The sequence below is a fragment of the Carcharodon carcharias genome, chromosome 10, assembly GCF_017639515.1.
Source record: "Carcharodon carcharias isolate sCarCar2 chromosome 10, sCarCar2.pri, whole genome shotgun sequence".
NCBI lineage: Eukaryota > Metazoa > Chordata > Chondrichthyes > Lamniformes > Lamnidae > Carcharodon > Carcharodon carcharias.
The window spans coordinates 63,317,566-63,336,337 of NC_054476.1; the positions used below are offsets into that span (position 1 = coordinate 63,317,566).

Consider the following 18,772-nt stretch of genomic DNA (forward strand, 5'->3'; position numbering starts at 1 on the left):
CTCTTGTGGGAGATGGTCATTGCCTGGCACTTGTGTGGCATGAATGTTACCTGTCACTTGTCAGCCCAAGCCTGGAAATTGTTTAGGTCTTGCTGCATTTGGACATGGACTGCTTCAGTTTCTGAGGAGTTGTGAAAGTTGCTGAACGTTGTGCAATCATCAGCGAACATCCCCACTGTTATACTGTTATAATATGGGAGATGATATTTGCCAGGCTGACCAAGTCTCAAAGAAAAACTAGGCCATGCTATCACAATGATTTTGCAATTTGTATGTATTATGAGAAGGTTTGTGCACTGAAGTCAGAAGTAATGAATCCACTACCACCGTTAGAGATTTTAAAGATTAAGTTAAAACATTTATTAACAAAAGAAAAGCAAACTTAAACACACAAGACTACAGTTACACAATTACATTTAGTTTTATGACTGTTCTAACAAGATTTCTAAAATCCCAACTACATACCCCTTTCAGGCAATACTTCAAGTAGATTCTTAATCTATAAAACATTCAGCAATATTAACACAAGCACCCACTGTTGCTATAAGGGAGGTATTTCACAGCTTTTTCTCCCTGTCACTCGACAATGGAACTCTAAAGGCCTTTACCAAAATCTTGGTTACTGAAACAGCAAATTCTCCAGGGTGACTAGAGGCTTTTCCCACAGGTCTGTTTCACATAGTGCACCTTCCAAGATCTCTCATCCACACCTCACAAAACTTTCCATCTTTCTTCAAAGATATTTCTTCTCTTTTGATCTGTAAATCCCTTTGTCTCAACCTTTGGAAGTTACTTTTCTCACAATATATAAATCTTTCATGCTGTCATTATGGCCAGCATTTTTGGAAAAATAGACTTAATAACTTGCCTTATTTATCTTGCCAGTTGTAAACATCAGATCATGTCCCTTTGAAAATCAAACAGCCTCTCAACTTATCTAAAAATGCAAATTCCATTCACACTGCACCTGCTGAGACTTCATCCTAGCTTACCCATCTCCATTTCAAATGCCTGTTTTATATCTAACCCTTCTGATGATTTAAACCTTGCAGTCTGACTGTCAGCAGTTCAATTAAACTACACACACACACACACACACACACACACACACACACACACACACACACACACACACACGCACACACACACACGCCCCATAAGCCTCCTTTAAAGTATCCCATAGTAATATTAGGGAAAAAAAATCTTTCCTTTACACCCCTTCTGACCTTATGATGCAAGGAAGGCCATTGATGAAGCAGCTGAAGATTGTTGGGCCTAGGACGCTACCCTGAGAAATTCCTGCAGTGATGTCCTGCAACTGAGATGATTTGTGCTAGGTGTGACTCCATCTAGCGGAAAGCTTTCCATCTGATTCCCATTGACTCCAGTTTTGCTAGGGCTCCCTGATGCCACACTTGGTCAAATGCTGCCTTGATGTCAAGGGCAGTCACTCTCTCTGGGTAACCCCAGGAATGTTGATATGTGTGATTCAGTGATGGCAATGTGATTGAGTGTCAAGGGGATATGGTTGAATTTTCACTTGTTGAGAGATGTTCATTGCCAGGGTTTTGATCCAGTAAAGAAGAAATGGCAGTATATTTTCAGGTCAGAATGGTGTCTGATTTGGAGATGAGGTTGCAGGTGCTGGTGCTCCCATTTGCCCACTGCCCTTTTCTTCTAAGTGGTAGAGGTTGCATGTATGTGAGGTGCTGTCGAATCCTTGGTGAGTTCCTGCAGTGCATTTTATAGATGGTGCACGCAGCAGCCACAGTGTTGGTGGTGGAGGGGGTGACTGCTGAAGATGGTGGCTAGGGGAGCAATCAAGTGGCTACTTTGCCCTGGATCAGGTCAATCTAGTGTATTGTTGGGGCTACAATTGTCCGGGTAGGTAGGGAGTATTCCATTACACTCCTGACCTGTGCCTTGTAGATGGTGCAAAGGCTTTGGGGAGACTGAAGGTGAATTACTGGTCAAATAATCCCCAGCCTCTGATCAGCTCTTGTAACCACTGTATTTATGTGGCTGGCGCAGTTAAGATTCTGGTCAATGGTAACTCCAGGAATGTTCATGGTGTTGGATTCAGCGATGGCAGTGATATTGAATGTCAAGGGGATATGGTCGGATTCTCCTTTTTTGAGAGATGCTCATTGCCTGGCATTTGTGTGGCGTGAATGTTACTTGACACTTAACAGTCCAAGTCTGATTGTTGTCCAGGTCTTACTGTATGTGGGCATAGACTGTCATTATTTGAGGAGATATGAATGAGATTGAACACTGCAATCATGAGTGAATATCCTCACCCTTGACCTTATGATGCAGGGAAGGTCACTGATAAAGCAGCTGAAAATGGTTGGGCCACGGACACTACTGTGAGAAGGTCCTGCAGTGATGTCTTGGGTCTGAGATGATTGGCCTCCATGAACCACCACCACCTTCCCAGAGGAGAGATTTTCCCTCTAATTCCCATTTACTTTAATTTTGCAAGGGATCTTTGATGTCACACTTGGCCAAATGCTGCTTTGATGTCAAGGATTGTCATTCTAACCTCATCCTCTGCAATTCAGCTCTTTTGCCCATGGTTCTAACCAGGTATGGAGCCAAGTGGTCCTGGTGGGACCCAAACTGAGCATCAGTGAGCAGGTTATTGCTGAGTAAGAGCTGATTAGTTGTACTGTTGATGACACCTTCCATTACTTTGATTAAGAATAGACTGATGTGATGTTAATTGCCCAGATTGGATTTGTCCTCTTTCTTTTTGGTCGGGACATATGTTATGGACAGGAGGGGCTTGGTTTAAACAGCACTGATTTTTCCTCTTACCAACTATCCATAAACAGAAGCTGTTTTGAATTGTAATTTTTAGAATGAGCGATGGTGTATTTCCCAACCCCTCCGTTTTTGTGTGATCCAATTTCTAATAACCCCACAGCAAACTCGAGTTAGGATTAACTCAGAAGGTTAGTTTATTGCACACATTAAAAAAAAAACCACGAGAAGTGTCCGCAACTTCCCACTCCGCATTCATATAGTAAAGGGAGGGACTGAGAAATGGAGGTTATATAGTACAAGGGCCACAGAGGAAACTAATATTGGTTCACGTGAGTTCCAGAGTCCAGAATCAAAGTCCACTGAGAAATTCTTTTGCAGAGGTCAACTGGCTAAAGACCAGTGTAAGATTTGCTTTTCCAGTGGTGTTGATGTCCCAAGTACGCAGAGTTTGTATCAGCTTTGTAGGTGAAAGTACAAGATCTTCCAAGCAGAGTCAGGTTAGAGTCAGTTCTTGAGCCTGGCCAGAGCTTGCTTCAGTGTGGCCTGCAGCTCGGGGAGTAATATTAGACAGTTCAGCAAGCCAGAGTCTTAGGCCAGGTAACCTTACTTCTCCACAATAACTTCAACAAAGGATGTTTATCTAGTGTCTGAAAATTTGTTGTGTGTCCCGGACTGATAAAGTCTCAGCCACTATTGGTTGGCAGAGGTGCTATTTGTTGAGGGTCTGGAGTTTGGGAAGTCATTGTCTTTGTAGACTCATCACTCCACGAACAAGCTTGGCTCTTCAAATGCAAATGACATTCGTGTAGCTCCCTTTGAAGTTGATCTGTGCATTTCCAGGTGATCTGTTAGAAGTTCTTCAGACATAACTAGGTGTGACAATTCTGAAGCTGAGAAGTACTTCTGTTTTGGTGACTCACAGACACAAGGTCAGCCATTTTAATTATCTTCGTTCAGCATAAAAGTCCAGTTTAAAAATAAGAAATGGCAATAAGAGTAAAGGTTTTTTTAAAGATATACAGTGTTTTGGTTCTGTTGGTAACACATATCTGGACAAATTTCCGCTTTGTTGGAAAGGTGCCAGTTTTGTAGCTATACTGGAACAGCTTGGCTAGAGGCCTGGCAAGTTTCAGTGCACAAGTCTTCAGCCCTACAGCTGGGATATTGTCTGGCCCCGTAGCCTTTGCTGTTTCCAGTACGCCCAGCCATTTTTAGATATCTTGTGGAGTGAATTAAATTGGCTTCAGTCTGTTTTCTGTAATAGTGGGGAACCTCAGAAGGAGGCTAAGATCAATCATTAACTCAACACATCTGGTTAAAGATAGTTGCAAATGTTTTACCCTTGCCATTTGTACTTAAATGCTGCTTTGCCATCATTGAGGCTGGGACATTCATGGAGCCTACTCTTCTTGTTAGTTACTTAATTCTGCATCACCATTCATTACTGAATGAATTGTTTCCTCTTGTGCCATAATGACCCTATGACTCTCAAATATGTGGCAGAGCTTTGATCTGATCTTTTACTTTTGAGGTCATTTAGCTGCTTCCACTGTTTAGCATGAAAGTAGTCCTGTGTTGTAACTTCACCAGGTTGGCATTTATCTTTAGGTACACTGGTGCTTCTTTTGGCATACTCTTCTCTAGGGTTGGTTCTCTGGTATGATGGAAATTGTAGACTGTGACAAACCATGCGCCATGAAGTTACAGATTGTGGTGTAATAAAATTCAGTTCCCAGTGACCCACAATGCCTCATGGATGCCCACTTTTGAGTTGCTGGATTGGTAGAAGCAATCTCATTTAGCACAGTGGTAGGTGGTAGTAATCAACAGGAGGTTTCTCCTGTCCATGTTTGACCATATGCTATGAGACTTAATGGGATCCACAATCAATTTTGAGGACTCCCAGGGCCATTCCCTCCCAACTGTACACCATTGTGCCATCACATCTAGTGAATCTGTTTTGCCTGTGTGCCAACACTTTCCCACTGATGGAGGATTTTGTGCCTTTGGCTAAAGGTACGACTCCATTAGTTTAACTTTCTGGTTGTTGCTTGACTAGTGTGGGACAGCTCTTCCAATTTTGGCATAAGTCCCCAGCTGTTGGTTAGGAGAACTTTGCAGGGTCAGCAGGGCTGTGTATGACTATATAGTGTCCAAATTTGGTCAGTGCTGGGTGGTCTTTTGGGTTTCCTTAAATTTGTTTTTTTTAATGTAGTGGTTTTGATACAACTCAGTGGCTTCCTTGGCTGTTCAGAGGGCAGATAATAGTTAGAACAAAAACAAAAATACCTGGAAAAACTCAGCAGGTTTGACAGCATCTGCGGAGAGAGATACAGTTAACGTTTCGAGTCCAAATGACTCTTCATCAGAACTAAGGAAAAATAGAAAAGAGGTGAAATATAAACTGGTTTAAGGGGGGGGCGGTGGGACAGGTAGAGCTGAATAGAGGGCCAGTGATAGGTGGAGATTGCCAAAAGATATCATAGACAAAAGGACAAAAAGGTGTTGACGGTGGGGACATTAGCTAAGAAATGTGCTAATAGGTGACACTAATGGTAGAAAGCAGGACGAGCAAGGGACAGATAGCCCTAGTGGAGGTGGGATGGAGGGGGGGAAATCGAAATAGACTAAAAGGTAGAGATAAAACAATGGATGGAAATACATTTAAAAATAATGGAAATAGGTGGGAAAAGAAAAATATACATAAATTATTGGAAACAGGAGGATTGGAAAGGGGGTAGGGAAGGAGGAGAGAGTTCACGGTCTAAAGTTGTTGAACTCAATATTCAGTTCGGAAGGCTGTAAAGTACCTAGTTGGAAGATGACGTGCTGTTCCACCAGTTTGCGTTGAACTTCACTGGAACATTGCAGCAGGCCAAGGATGGACATGTGGGCATGAGAGCAGGGTGGTGTGTTGAAATGGCAAGCGACAGGGAGGTCTGGGTCATGCTTGCGGAGAGACCGAAGGCATTCCGCAAAGCGGTCACCCAGTCTGCGTTTAATAATAAGATAATAGTTAACCACATTACAGGGGTTCTGGAGTCACATGTCAGCCCCACTTGATGTCAATGGCAGATTTTCTTCCTTGAAGAACATTAATGAGCCAAAGATAAAAACAAAAAACTGCGGATGCTGGAAATCCAAAACGAAAACTGAAATACCTGGAAAAACTCAGCAGGTCTGGCAGCATCGGCGAAGAAGAACAAAGTTGATGTTTCGAGTCCTCAATTTCTGTTTTTGTTATTAACGAACCAAATGTGTTTTTACGATAACCTGGTAGTTTCATGGTCGCCAGTACAGAAATTAGCTTTTTATTCAAGGTATTTTATTTACTTAACAATTAACTTAATTTAAATTCCCCACTGCTGAGGAGGGACTTGAATTCTCTTTTCTAGATCATTAGATTAGTGTGGATCACTAATCTAATAACATAATCGCTATGTTACCATGTTGCTGTTATTATCCTTTTACCAAATACCTACTTATTTTATCACATGACTTGGGGCCAGCACACGGGAACCCCTTTTTTATGCAAACTGCACAGTGTAATCCTGCATGCCACCATGTATACTCCTTTCATTCTTCCAAAAGGCAGTTTGATTAGTAGTTCAGTCAAAAGGACAAGTATAAAGAGTATATGAAAATATGCAAATTGACATGCACACTTCAGGTAGGGGGAAAATTCTGTGTATGTTATGAAGGAAATTACAAAGTTGTATGGATTTGTATGCAGGCCGAAGGAAACTGCAAATATGTGTCTTATGTCTGGTTGGGTTGAGAGCGCATGTACTTTGTGATGCATTAAAATGCACTGCCTCAGTTTGAGCACTCTCACCTGAGTCTGAATATTATGCATTCAAAGAAACTTCATAAGTTCAACATATACATAACAATGTTAGAGATATTAAACTGAGGCAATGTCTGTTAAGGTGGATATAAAAGATCCTACAGCATCATCAGTGTCCTGGTCAACATTCTCCTCTCAATTAACATCCCAAAAAAACAATTAAGCTATCATTCAAGTCATTTTTAAATTTTATATAAGTTGCAGTCAAAGGACTGCAGCGTTTACCTACACAATATCAGCAACTACATTTCAAATGTAAGTTATTGTGAAATGCTGCAGGACATGATGAGGTGCTATATAAATGCAGGCCTTTGACATAGTTAATAAATAATTAGGACAGATTATATATTTTTATTCAGCAGCCTACACATATTCAGGTCAGGGCACAATATCTGTGCATGATCTGGGGGTTCAGAGAACTCCCTAAAAAGCTTATGTTTATTTTATGATATATGCTTGGTTTCAGTGTTTCTTTTCAGGGATGTAGTATATAACATAGAGAATAGATTGAATTGGTGGTTTAAATTTGGCAGGGGGTTGGGGGTGATGTGTTTGTGATAACCTGTTTATCTAACAGCCTTACTGTAGCCAAAACTGTTGTTCACAGGGTTATGGAACTTCGGCGCTGTCGTCCTCTAAATCCAACAAGGAGAGCAGCAATGCTGCTATAATCCGTCGCTTCAATCATCACAGTGCCATGGTGCTGGCAGCCGTCCTCCGCAAACAGTACGTGTCAATACAGTTTCCTCTGGGTCTTTTTGTAAGATGTCTTTCCGTTTATTCACAGATTTTAGTTTGTTTTTCTTTATTCATTCATGGGATGTGGGCGTCATTGGCAAGGTCAGCATTTATTGCCCTTAAGAAGCTGCCTTCACGAATACAACTGAGTGCCTTGTTAGGCCATATCAGGAGGCAGTTAAGAGTTAACCACATTGCTGTGGATCTGAAATTGTACCAGACTGGGGAAGGACAGCAAAGTGTCTTCCTTGAAGGACGTTAGTGAACTGATGGGTTTTCTCTTGACAATCCGGTAGTTTTGTGGTCGCTATTACTGATACTAGGTCTTCATAGAAACAGGGAGCAGGAGTGGGCCATTTGGCCCTTCGAGCCTGCTGCACCGTTCAGTATGATCATGGCTGATCCTCTATCTCAATGCTATATTCCCGCTTTCTCTCCATTCCCCTTGATGCCCCTAATATCCAAAAATTTATCAATTTCTTTCTTGAATTTACTCAGTAACCTGGCCTCCACAGTCTTCTGTGGTTGAGAATTCCACAGGTTGACCACCCTCTCAGTGAAGAAATTTTTTCTCATCTCAGTCCTATATGGCCTGCCCTGTAACCTGAGACTGTGGCCCTTGGTTCTAGACTCCCCAACCAGAGAGGGAGATACATCCTCCCTGCGTCCAGTCTGTCTAGCCCTGTTTTATTTAATTAACTGAATTTAAATTCTGAGCTGCTGTGGTGAGATTTGAACTCGCATCTCTGGATTATTAATCCAGTAACATAATCACAATGCTACTGGACCCATAATTATTTTGTGACGAATTGACAATAAATGATTAGTTCACTAAGTGATCAGTTAGCCCACCACCACCACCACCAACCCCGCCCCCCCCGCCACCCCCACTCCTACAGTGAATCTGGATTGCTTGAGATCAGAGTCAAGACTGACCACCAGCCATCGACATGTACTTTCTAATGGGGGTGATGGATAGTAATCAGGAGCTGGAACCCAGGTTGAGTTTTCCCCTCCATAGTCCTGAGGTACAAGGGCCTTCAACTAAATTACAGCCTGGGTTAAACTCATTAAATGTAGGCTGAGAACATGTCCTAGGACCTTCCAGTCTGTGTGGCTTACTGGTGCACTAGTGGTTTCTTTACCATCTATCTCCAAGCTCATCAGAGCATCACTTTCGTATGTACTAGGCATGTGCTATGTTGAAATCTGCTGTTAACATGTCCTATAGGAACTGCAAAGTTGAAGTGTCAACACCTGCCTGTTAGCTGGCACACTGTGTGATGATTTAATGAGGAATTCCTGTTGCTATGTCCTGTCATGCCACCAGATGATGCACTATGGGGAATTCCAGTGTGAATTTGATCACTGACTTAATCTTTTCCTCATATGTTACTCAAAATGCTTTCTAAAAAGACTTGTGTCTCATTTTTCTCAGTTAGTGAATTTCATGATCAAGATAAAGATTTTAGGCAAAATTTTGAATAATACTTTTCACAATATTTAAATTGATCCATTAAGTTGTCTCTTTTTTAACTTTTTAATTCCTTCGTTAAAGTTTGAAGGCCTTTGCTTCTCCCAAAAGCCTGGGTTTGGACCTATTTTCTCACAGAGCTCTAATTCTGAGATTAATTTGAACTGTACTGTCTGAATAGATGCGGTTCGCCCAGGACATAAAAGGGATCAATAATGAGGAAAGGTTGCATAGATCAAGTCAAATTGCCTTGAGCGTGGGAGATGAAGGTGTTTAAGATGATTAAAGGATATCCTAGGATATTAATTTCATTCAGTAAGATGCACTTTCAGTTCAGTAACTTGTCCTGAAATAATTTTGAAAAACAAGGGAGTACATTTAGCTTTATTGAGGTTACTTCTGTATCTTGCTTTTCAAAACAGAACAGGATATGTATGACTTGAGTATGTAACAAATTACTAGTTATACACTTGCATTTTTTGATCTATAAACTTAAAATATAGCCGCAAGTGGGGATAGATAAGAGAGACTATTTTTTAATATTAGTTTTCAAAAAATAAGCACCAGTTGCAACTAACTAATTATATTGTGCTGTTTTGAAAAACAGGTTGATGCTAATGGCGTAAGCATGTGAAAGAGCTTCTGATTTCAAACACTGAATGAAACAGAGATAGAGAGAGATACAGGGGTTAATTGATAGAGGGAGAAAGATGATTTCTTTCCTAATTTCAGTTGGATTTCTGATTTTTAAAATCCTGTTTCTTAAAGTTGAATTTTGAAAGGAAAGCCTTTAATTAGATTCATGCCAGCAGGAGTGCATAATTGCGTGACAACTTTACAAAGGTAATTTTCATTTGAGTGTGAACATAGGAATTTATAGTGGAAATATCTAGAATGGATGTCAAAATACATGAGTTTAAAATAGTAACTGAGTTAGGTCTGCATGCCTTGCTTCAGTTATCCCCGTTTCACCACCCTTGACTTCTGCAATATATTAAAAGTCTTGTGGATAACATGAATTTTCTGCAAATGTTTCACAACTTGTACCACTCCCCATCACAAGTTCCCAGTCACATTTTGTTGATAATATACAATTATAAATGAGCATGTCCTCCAAGTCATCATAGGAGATCTTCAGTATACAATAACTTGCATTTATGTAGCATGTTTAAAGTAGAAGAATGTCCTAACGGCCTTTATCGAGCCATGGAGGAAAATAGAACACTAGGCCAATTTGGGGGAGTGGGTGTTGGGGGAGTGATCAAAAGATTAGTCAAAAGGGTATGTTTTAAGATGAATCTTTAAAGAAGGAAGGGTAAGTAGAGCGCCAGAGTGGCTTTGGGGGAATGGATGTGGTTGAAAGTACAGTTATTAATAATGCGCGAGAGGGACGAGGAATGAAAAAGAGGCCAGAGGTGGAGGAATGAAGATTTTGGAAGGTAATTGTGTAATGTAATCCTTTGTGTTCCATTTGCAGAGAAACTCAAAATGATCAGAACAGTGAGAACAACAGCACTGATGGTAATTCCCATGATTCAGATTGTTTCCAGCCACCAGTCAAGAAGGTAAGAATAAAGAATGCTGCAAAAGGAAACAAAACTGCATCATTCTAAGACAATGATTAAACAGGATAGATATCAGAATTCTCATGTGGTGAACCGTGGTCAGGACGACAACCAACAACAGGAGTAAAAACACACTCAGAGCAAGGCCTTAAATATAGAACAAAATCATCCATCCGAGATTTACTAGCACTTCACCTGAGAATTCTGTTTCATCATGCTTGGTCGCTAAGTTAAGTCAAGTTACACTTCCCCATTGCCTCAGTAGATTTACATGATAAGAAACTGAGTCAGGCAAACAAAGAAGTTCCATGGTTTGATTCCCAGTCTGCTGAGTTAGCTGATTGCAGCTGGGTTAGTGGTAGGGACAATACAGTTAATTTAGTTTCATTTATTCTTTCATGGGATGTGGGCATAGCTGGCTAAGCCAGTATTTGTTGTCCATCCCTAATTGTCCTTGAACTGAGTGGCTTACTAGGCCATTTCAGAGGACAGTTAAGAGTCAGTCGCATTGATTGGATAGGGTTCCTGCTCCTGATTGTTAGTCGTTCAGCTCAACCAGTTTTGTTAGCTCCGTGTGAGCAAATGATTTTAATCACAGTAGCCCATCCTCTTTCCCTTTCCTTCAGCCTCCCTTCCTTCTTCCACTTCACTGATCTAATCTTGAATTTTGACTTGTTTCTACCTCATTCACTTGCCTTGGAAATGAATTTCACAGCTTCAAGATGCTGAAGAAGTTTCTCCTGCCTCTGTTTAAGTCTCTCACACTAAATTTTGTATTTATGGCCTATTGTTCTTGGTCCCTCAATCACTGGTAGCAGTCTGCAATTTACTCTGTCCCATCCTTTCAAAATTTTAAACACTTCTACCATCATTTATGTTGTTCTAATGAAAAAGACCCAGTTCTTTTAGTTTTCCTTCCCATTAGTGTTTCCTCATACCAGTCAGCATCCTACTGAATCTGATGCATCCTCTTTAGAGCCTCAATATTCTCTATTAATGTGGAACCAAGTACTTCTCTCAGTACTCTAACAGGCCTTAAAGATTTTATATAAGCTCATCATTACTTCTTGTCTTTTATATTCTATAGCTCAGGGGGACAAGTTCTAGAATTGCATTAAGGTAATCGACCAGAAATATTAACTGTTTTCCTCCCCACTGATGCTGCCTGACCTGCTTTTTCCAATATTTTCTGTTTGTATTTTGGAATTCAATTAGCTTGTCTAATAGCTTTAACAACTTCAGGTGCTGCCTTTATTCCCAAATCCCTCTGCTCTTCCACACTATCCCCAATAGAACAAAATATTTACCAATGCTTTCTTTAATGCCTTGATGTGAGGTATTCTTCTTTCCCAACCCTATTCAATATAGGACTTGCCTCCAACTTGGTATCCTGCTTTTCCTGATTATTCTCTTGATACGCCCAAAAAGTCACTTTTTTGCCCATTTCTACTTTGAAATTGCCTAGTTCCCCAGTCTTTCTCTTGCAGATATCCTCATTCTGCAAGAAAGTTGATTTTCTGACCTTCTTGTAGTTGCTTGCCTTGCACATTGTTATTTTTCATGTTTTGAAGTTTCATTTGATTAAGGCCTTGTCCAAAAATGAAACTTTATTGCTCAAATGGCCTAGTTTTAAGATCTAATTTTCTGAGGTGAAAATGTTTGTCTTCCAATTTTTCTCAGCTGTGTGGTTTCAGTTCTGATTAGTTTGAAGTTAAGAAACTTTCCCTCTTGTTTCCAGGAGGAAGAGTTTGTTAACTTCAAACTAATCAGATTTGAGTTGAAAACTGAAGTTTAATTCAATTAGAAATTGTTTGAAAGGGATAAAGAAAATGGGAGTCTAATGTGGCATGATACATTAGGTGAGGGGAATAGGATGGTCTGTGGATCAGAATGGCAAGATCAGGCAGATGATGGAGCTGTAGGAGAGCACAGCAATTGGGTAAGACAGTGTGATATAGCTTGTATTAAAGTTTGATTGTTGGAAATTTTCTTTCTGTGAAGGTGAAGTTACAGGAAGCGATAGAATATGAAGACTTGGGAGAGAAGAACTCAAAGAAGACAGTTGCACTAAATTTGAAGAAGGCTGACAGGTAGGTTTGTGATTATAGAGCAGGATTGTGTAACCCGAACACATTCATGCACAAACTTATGTGCTGACGTTCAAACTGATTCAGTAACCTTTTTCTTTGTATGTGAAAGCTGAACTTTCTAAAAATGAGTTAGATTATACACATGGTACATTATTGGGTATTCTTCCTCGAGGTACTCTTATGGTAGCTTTTTGAGGAATGCACTATCTGTTCTCGTTCCTATGCTACATGAATATGGTAAACTCAGTTATCAGTTCTTATCTCCTGTGGTTGGGTGTAGGGGTTCCCCTTTTTCCTCAGAGACCATCCCCACGCTCATGTTGGTGACACCAGCTTCACAAGTATATGGCTTGAGCAGAATGACCAGTGAAACAAGTTTCTTCTGATAATTCACAATTGCTTTATTAAATCACCCACAACCCCACAGTATAAAACCCTAAATTTAAAACAACCTATATATAACAATTCTATAATAATTTAACTCAGACATGTCAAACCATATTTCCTGTGGCTCTAATGTCTATTTAGTTGATTCCCTGGTTGAAACAATACAGGGTTTTCCATGGAAGATGTATCCAGGTGAATATTATCAGTTCTCACTCTATGAGCAAGTCTCCTGATGTTTGAGGTGGCACTGTAACAGCACCTGACTCCAAATTTAATGAGGTTTGAATGACCCTGTTCCAGCACTATTGTCTGTGGTGGTCCCAGTGTCCGACACAAAGTCACCATGACTTGGTTAAAACTTACAAAAGCGCAGGCAAAACACCATGTCCTGTCCTGAAACCTTAAGAAAAAACCCCTCAGACCAATATCATCAAGATACTGGCAAAAAAACACCAATTTTTTGACCCAAACCTTCACAAAACCCTCAGACCAATATCACTACGATTTGGCTGAAACTTACAGTCCCCAACACGGCTGGTCTGTCCGGTGTTGACTGTAGGCCTGAGTTAGGGTGACCAAACTCGACTCTTCTTCTGACTGCAGCTCAGATACTCTGGCCTGCTCCTCTCCTATAATAATTTAACTCAGACGTGTCAAAACATATTTCCTGTGGTTCCAATGTCCATTTAGTTGATTCCCTGGTTGAAACAATACAGGATTTTCCATGGAAGATGTATCCAGGTGAATATTATCAGTTCTCATTCTATGAGCAATTCTCCTGATGTTTGAGGTGGCACTGTAACAGCACCTGACTTCAAATTAATGAGTGTTTGAATGACCCTGTTCCAGTACTATTGTCTGTGGTGGTTGAATAATTCCTTGAGTGTATTGATGATATGCCCTTTGTGCCATTGTATTGGGTAATCAGACCTCTTGATCGCGTTAGTCAATGTCCAAACCCTTTTGATGAGTCAGTGTTTTTACTAAATGTCCGAATTAACTCCTTGCTGCCCAGCCCTGTACTGCTGACTGCAGCTTATCTTTTCGAAATTTTTAAATAGTTCCAATCATGCGGGCAAAACATGCCCATGGGTTTGAAATTATGTTCCATAAATTTCCCAGTTGGATGGGATTCCAATCCTACAGGCAACAGTGCTGCACTGTCACTTTTCATACAGGCGAAACCTTTCAAGTCCCTTCTAAACCTTGCAGAAATAATTGTAGTACTAGCTGTTTCTTCTTGTAGAGATCCTCAAATTTGTTTCCTGCATTTCTGCTTTCTGTCTCTCTGTATTTGTCTGTTAGTATTTTGCATGTAAAGCATCCTTCCTATAAACGAGACACTTTCTTTTTTCTGTCATGCTTTCTTATATTTGGCTCATTCTTCCCATTTAACTCCCAGCCTACTAAGTTTCTTCCAGCTGATTGGTATACAAATTTATTAGAATTTTGTTTCATATTAATTTGAGAAGGGTGACCAATGAACCACTCAAATTAGTTATGTAAAAATTTGTATCCTTTGTCAAGTTTTTCTCAGTAAAATAGCTAATGAACAAAATTCAATCATTAAAAATTACAATCCATGAGTCATGACCTCTGTAGTGACCAATAACTTTTAAAGAGAAATTCGAACTTCTAGATGAAAGGGTGATATGTCCTGATTTCACATTTTATAAGAACTTTTACGATATCAATGATTAAAGACAAAACACCATTAATTAAAGACTACTTTAAACCACTGAACAGAGTTTGTCCCTTTCTACTTTTAATGTCAACTGAGAACCCCAATTTTGTTACGTTACTCAGTCTCTTACATAGACATCCAATCTCCTGGAACCAGTCCAAAATGTTTTGCAGCTCCCAAAGGTTTACTTTTGTTATTTTCCTTCCCCAAAACTATCTTCCACCGTGAAAGTTTTCTAAGAATTTTCCCTCTAGCTTCAGCTAGTTGAACCCTCCAGCTTGTTTTAATTCTCCACGAACTTGGTCTTCAAACTGAGTGTGAGCTCCCACTCGCATTCCGCGTGGTGATCAATAAAGTTGCAATTTCTCTGCTTAAGTTGCAGGTCTGGCTAACATCTAGCTATTTTTGTTCCCCACCTCCCAGTTGGCTGCAGACCACGTGAAATCAAAACTGCCAACCCATCCCCCTGCCTCTGAAATTTTAGGGAAGCCTGTAAGCTAATCTCAAATGGCTTCCCCAATCCCCTTCTCTTTGACAATGAGAAACATATCAGCTTTGCATCCAAGTAGAAGTGCTAATCAGCTATCTCGGATCACAACAGCCTTTCATTTTAGAATCAAAGGGACTTGTTCCAGTACGGATGTTTACAACTTGATGTCGATAATACCTTTCTGGCTCTTGAGAGACTTAGGCTCTTTTCATTGTGGACTTAGAAACAGCTGTCATTGTCCCCAGGTGTAACCATCCATCACCTCCATCTCATTTTGACTCTCCCTTTGATCTTCAAGAATTAAACTATCCAGGTTTAGTGTCAAGCAAATTCAAGGATATGTCATATGACTTTTATTTATTTGAAATTTAAAGATACAGTGCCAAACTATAACACTCTTACAAGCCAAAAGATATAGTCCTAAAATATAATAATCCGACAAACCTAAACTTGTAACAGTGATTACCAGTGAAGTTCAATTATCTTAACTCGTATGTAATTACCATTCGACCAGAAAACCTGAAATTCATGGAGAAAATGCCCCATCATTCACATACAGCAGTATATTTTAAATGTGCATTGACTTTTTACATAGTGTTGCCACTGCCTGCAAATGAGTAGGAAGCTTAAAAGCTCAAGAGTGTGCAATTGATGAAACAGGGACAAGAGAGGAACGAGCTGGAAACCAGGAACCTAAGAAAGATGAATAAAACTGAGAGCCCAGAATAGAAAAGGTTTTGGGCATGGGCCAGAAACAAATTTTTGCGCTTCCCAGAACAAGTGACTTATAGTATCATTCACTACATTAACTTGTGTATAAGACTTCTTTTAACCTCCCAAAGAATGATCTACCATTGTAAACTTATAAATGAGTTTTTACAGTAGAAAAAGCCACTTGTTTAGATATAATCATTTTTAATATCTATCTGTCCTCAAAAACCTATTCATTTTCTGTTTTGCTGCACTGGAATGGCTTCAGATTCCCCTTGTTTTTAAGATGGATGGGTGCAACTGTTGCTTGGGTTATCAGGCTAAATAACATTTGCATTAAATCACAAATGTCAATATTTTCATTATTCAAATGGAGTTGTTGCTGTTAAATTGAAGATAACTGACTTTGCTCTATGGACTATTCAATTTTTGGTAAATTGACAAATCTGTCCTGATGACTCCTAAATTTACTCGACAGACGTTCCAATCTTTGAGTCAGTAACTAATTCCAGCTGTGCTATGATCAGCTGTGCCGTACCTAAACACAAATATATCAGGACATTGTTAGCCGATCTAGCCACCAATAAAAGGTCTTTCCAGTACTGTAGGGTGGGTTACTGCCACAAAATTTGTTGATCTATGTAGTTGGGGACATTGCAGCCTTTTGTGGATAATCATATGGCATGGAAAGAGGCCCTTCAGCCCATCGTGTAATAAATGCACTCTATCTTGTTTGTAGCTGTAAGTTTGCTGAAAGGGACTAATGTGTAAAATTTGGTTGTTGATCTTTATAACTCATTGGAGTGAGCTGCATTGGATTGAAGTATGAAAAGCGAGGAATTGAGTAAATTCTAGAGACCGCTGCATATTACTACTTAGTGTTCTGATAACAGTTCTTATGTAACTAAATTAAAGCACAGTTATCAGAACGAAGTTTTATTTTTAGTAAAATTCAATCTTTTTTTCTATTTTTCTTTTAGATATTTTCATGGTCCAACTCCTGTTCAATCTCAACATTACGCAACTAGCCAGGATATCATTAACTCAGTCCATTGTATACGACAAGAAATGGCTAATTACAGTCCCAGTCTTGCTCAGGTATGATCAATAAAATAAGCATAAACATTTTGTGCCTGTGCCAAACACAGACATCATCTTGTCTGTGTTATAGTTTCAACAGGCCAGAAAGAGGAGCAGAGTAGAATGAAGCTTTGCAAGCAAAAACTGAACTACATAGAGGGAATGAGGCACATCTGTATCTATGGTGGGTCATCTAATACCCTTGCTCATTTATGTCAACCTCCCATTTGATTAGTCAATATACTGTGGAGAATAACATATGAATACAAAAAAAAGTGAACCATTGCCAAAAGTACAATATTTTGCTTCTGTCACAATTCACATATGATAATTTGTTATCCTACTACTGAATAGCCAAAATGGAGATTGAATTAGTAAGGACGTTGTATTCACCATTATAGGGATTGATTTTCACTCCTCATCCACGAAGCTTAGCTCCAACCAGCTCTTTGAACTGGTGAAAATCTGGACTTTTACTTTTTTTTCCAAACTTGATGAAGACACAATTTTGTATAGGAATAAGCTGTACAGATCGACAATTATATGCTTTGTTTTTGATCAGTATCAGTGTTAAGAGTGCAGATGGAGTGCAGCAATTAGCTTCAGCACCACTGAACTACAGAAGAGAAAATGAGCCTAATTTTCTGCTCCTGATTGCAATCTAAAGACCTCTGATAAAAAATGTCTGGATGTGTGATGGCAGGATTGGATTCTGTTGTGATGCACCGTACATTCTTCTGTTAATGTATGTCACTTCTAGTAAATGAGCCACATTACATAGGGCATACATCTCAACGATTCTACTGTCGGATGTGATTCTGTGATTGGGCAGCATTAGCTGAACAATCCTGAGTGCGCTAATAGTTACACTAGCAACGATTTCAAGACAATCAGTCAAGTTTGTAACATTTATGCTTGCTAGAAACGACGTACATTCATATATAGGGATCCATTCTCTGCAAACCAAAGGAATATGTTCAAGCCTTGCACCTTTTTTGAATTACTCGGGAGCTTGAGGGGCCCTTAGTTCCCTGTTCTTTTTCCATGGTAGCGCCTCGGCTAATCAGGGTTGAATTGCCAACCAACCAGCATGCCTTTTTCCTGTGATATAAATTGTTGTGATTATTTGAAATTTGGCATTCTTGAGTTTGTCCTGATGAGTGCAAGGTAAAAACCTTCAGCAACATGTCTCTTTTCAGCAATATTTGAGTTCTGTAATTTGCTTTCTGTTCCTTAGCCAATCTCTTACCCCTTATACCATTGTCCCTTTAATCCCATGGGATTTTGCTAACAGTGCTTTGATGTGGTACTTTAACATCTTTTGAAAGTCCATATACACATCATCAGCTGCAGTACCCTCATCAAACCTCTCTGCTATTTCATCAAAGAACTAAATCAAATTAGACAAACATGTTTGCCTTTAACAATTCTGTACTGACTTTCATTTATTGGCCATACTTTTCCAATGCCCCAAATAATTGTCTCTAAAAGTTTCCCCCACTGATGTTAAGCTGACTGGCTTGCATTTGGAAGGTTTACCCCTCTCTCCCTTTTTTAAAGAGGGATGGAAGATTTGCAATCTTCTGACACTACTCCCATAATCTAAGGAGCGTTGGAGAATTGTGGCCAGTGTCTCCACAAGTTCCACCCTTTGTTTCCTCAGTAACCTAGGATGCATCCCATTCTGATTGGGTGACATTTCTACTTTGAGGGTTACCAGCCTTTTAAGTACCTCCTATTTATCTATTTTTACCCCAATCCAATTTCACTACTCCCTCCACCTTTACTGCCACATGGGCATTGTCCTCTTCTCTAGCGAAGGCAGATGCAAAGTACTTGTTAGTGCCTCTGCCTTCACAAAAATATTTCCTTTTTGGTAATGGGCCCCATCCTTCCTTTGGCTATCCTTTTACCATTATGTTTGGAAACAACTTTTG

The 18,772-nt window shown here is 39.8% G+C and overlaps 1 protein-coding gene across 8 annotated transcripts in view; it reads left to right on the top strand.

The window, feature by feature from the left end:
* Window positions 1–18,772, top strand: part of gtf2h1 (general transcription factor IIH, polypeptide 1) — a 97,394-nt gene that overhangs the window by 47,764 nt on the left and 30,858 nt on the right. For all 8 annotated transcript variants that reach the window (XM_041196573.1, XM_041196572.1, XM_041196569.1 and 5 more), the window contains 4 exons: window positions 7,224–7,342; window positions 10,306–10,393; window positions 12,395–12,483; window positions 16,736–16,853. In XM_041196573.1, coding sequence (XP_041052507.1) covers window positions 7,224–7,342; window positions 10,306–10,393; window positions 12,395–12,483; window positions 16,736–16,853 — 414 coding nt within the window. The remainder of the gene's footprint in view (window positions 1–7,223; window positions 7,343–10,305; window positions 10,394–12,394; window positions 12,484–16,735; window positions 16,854–18,772) is intronic.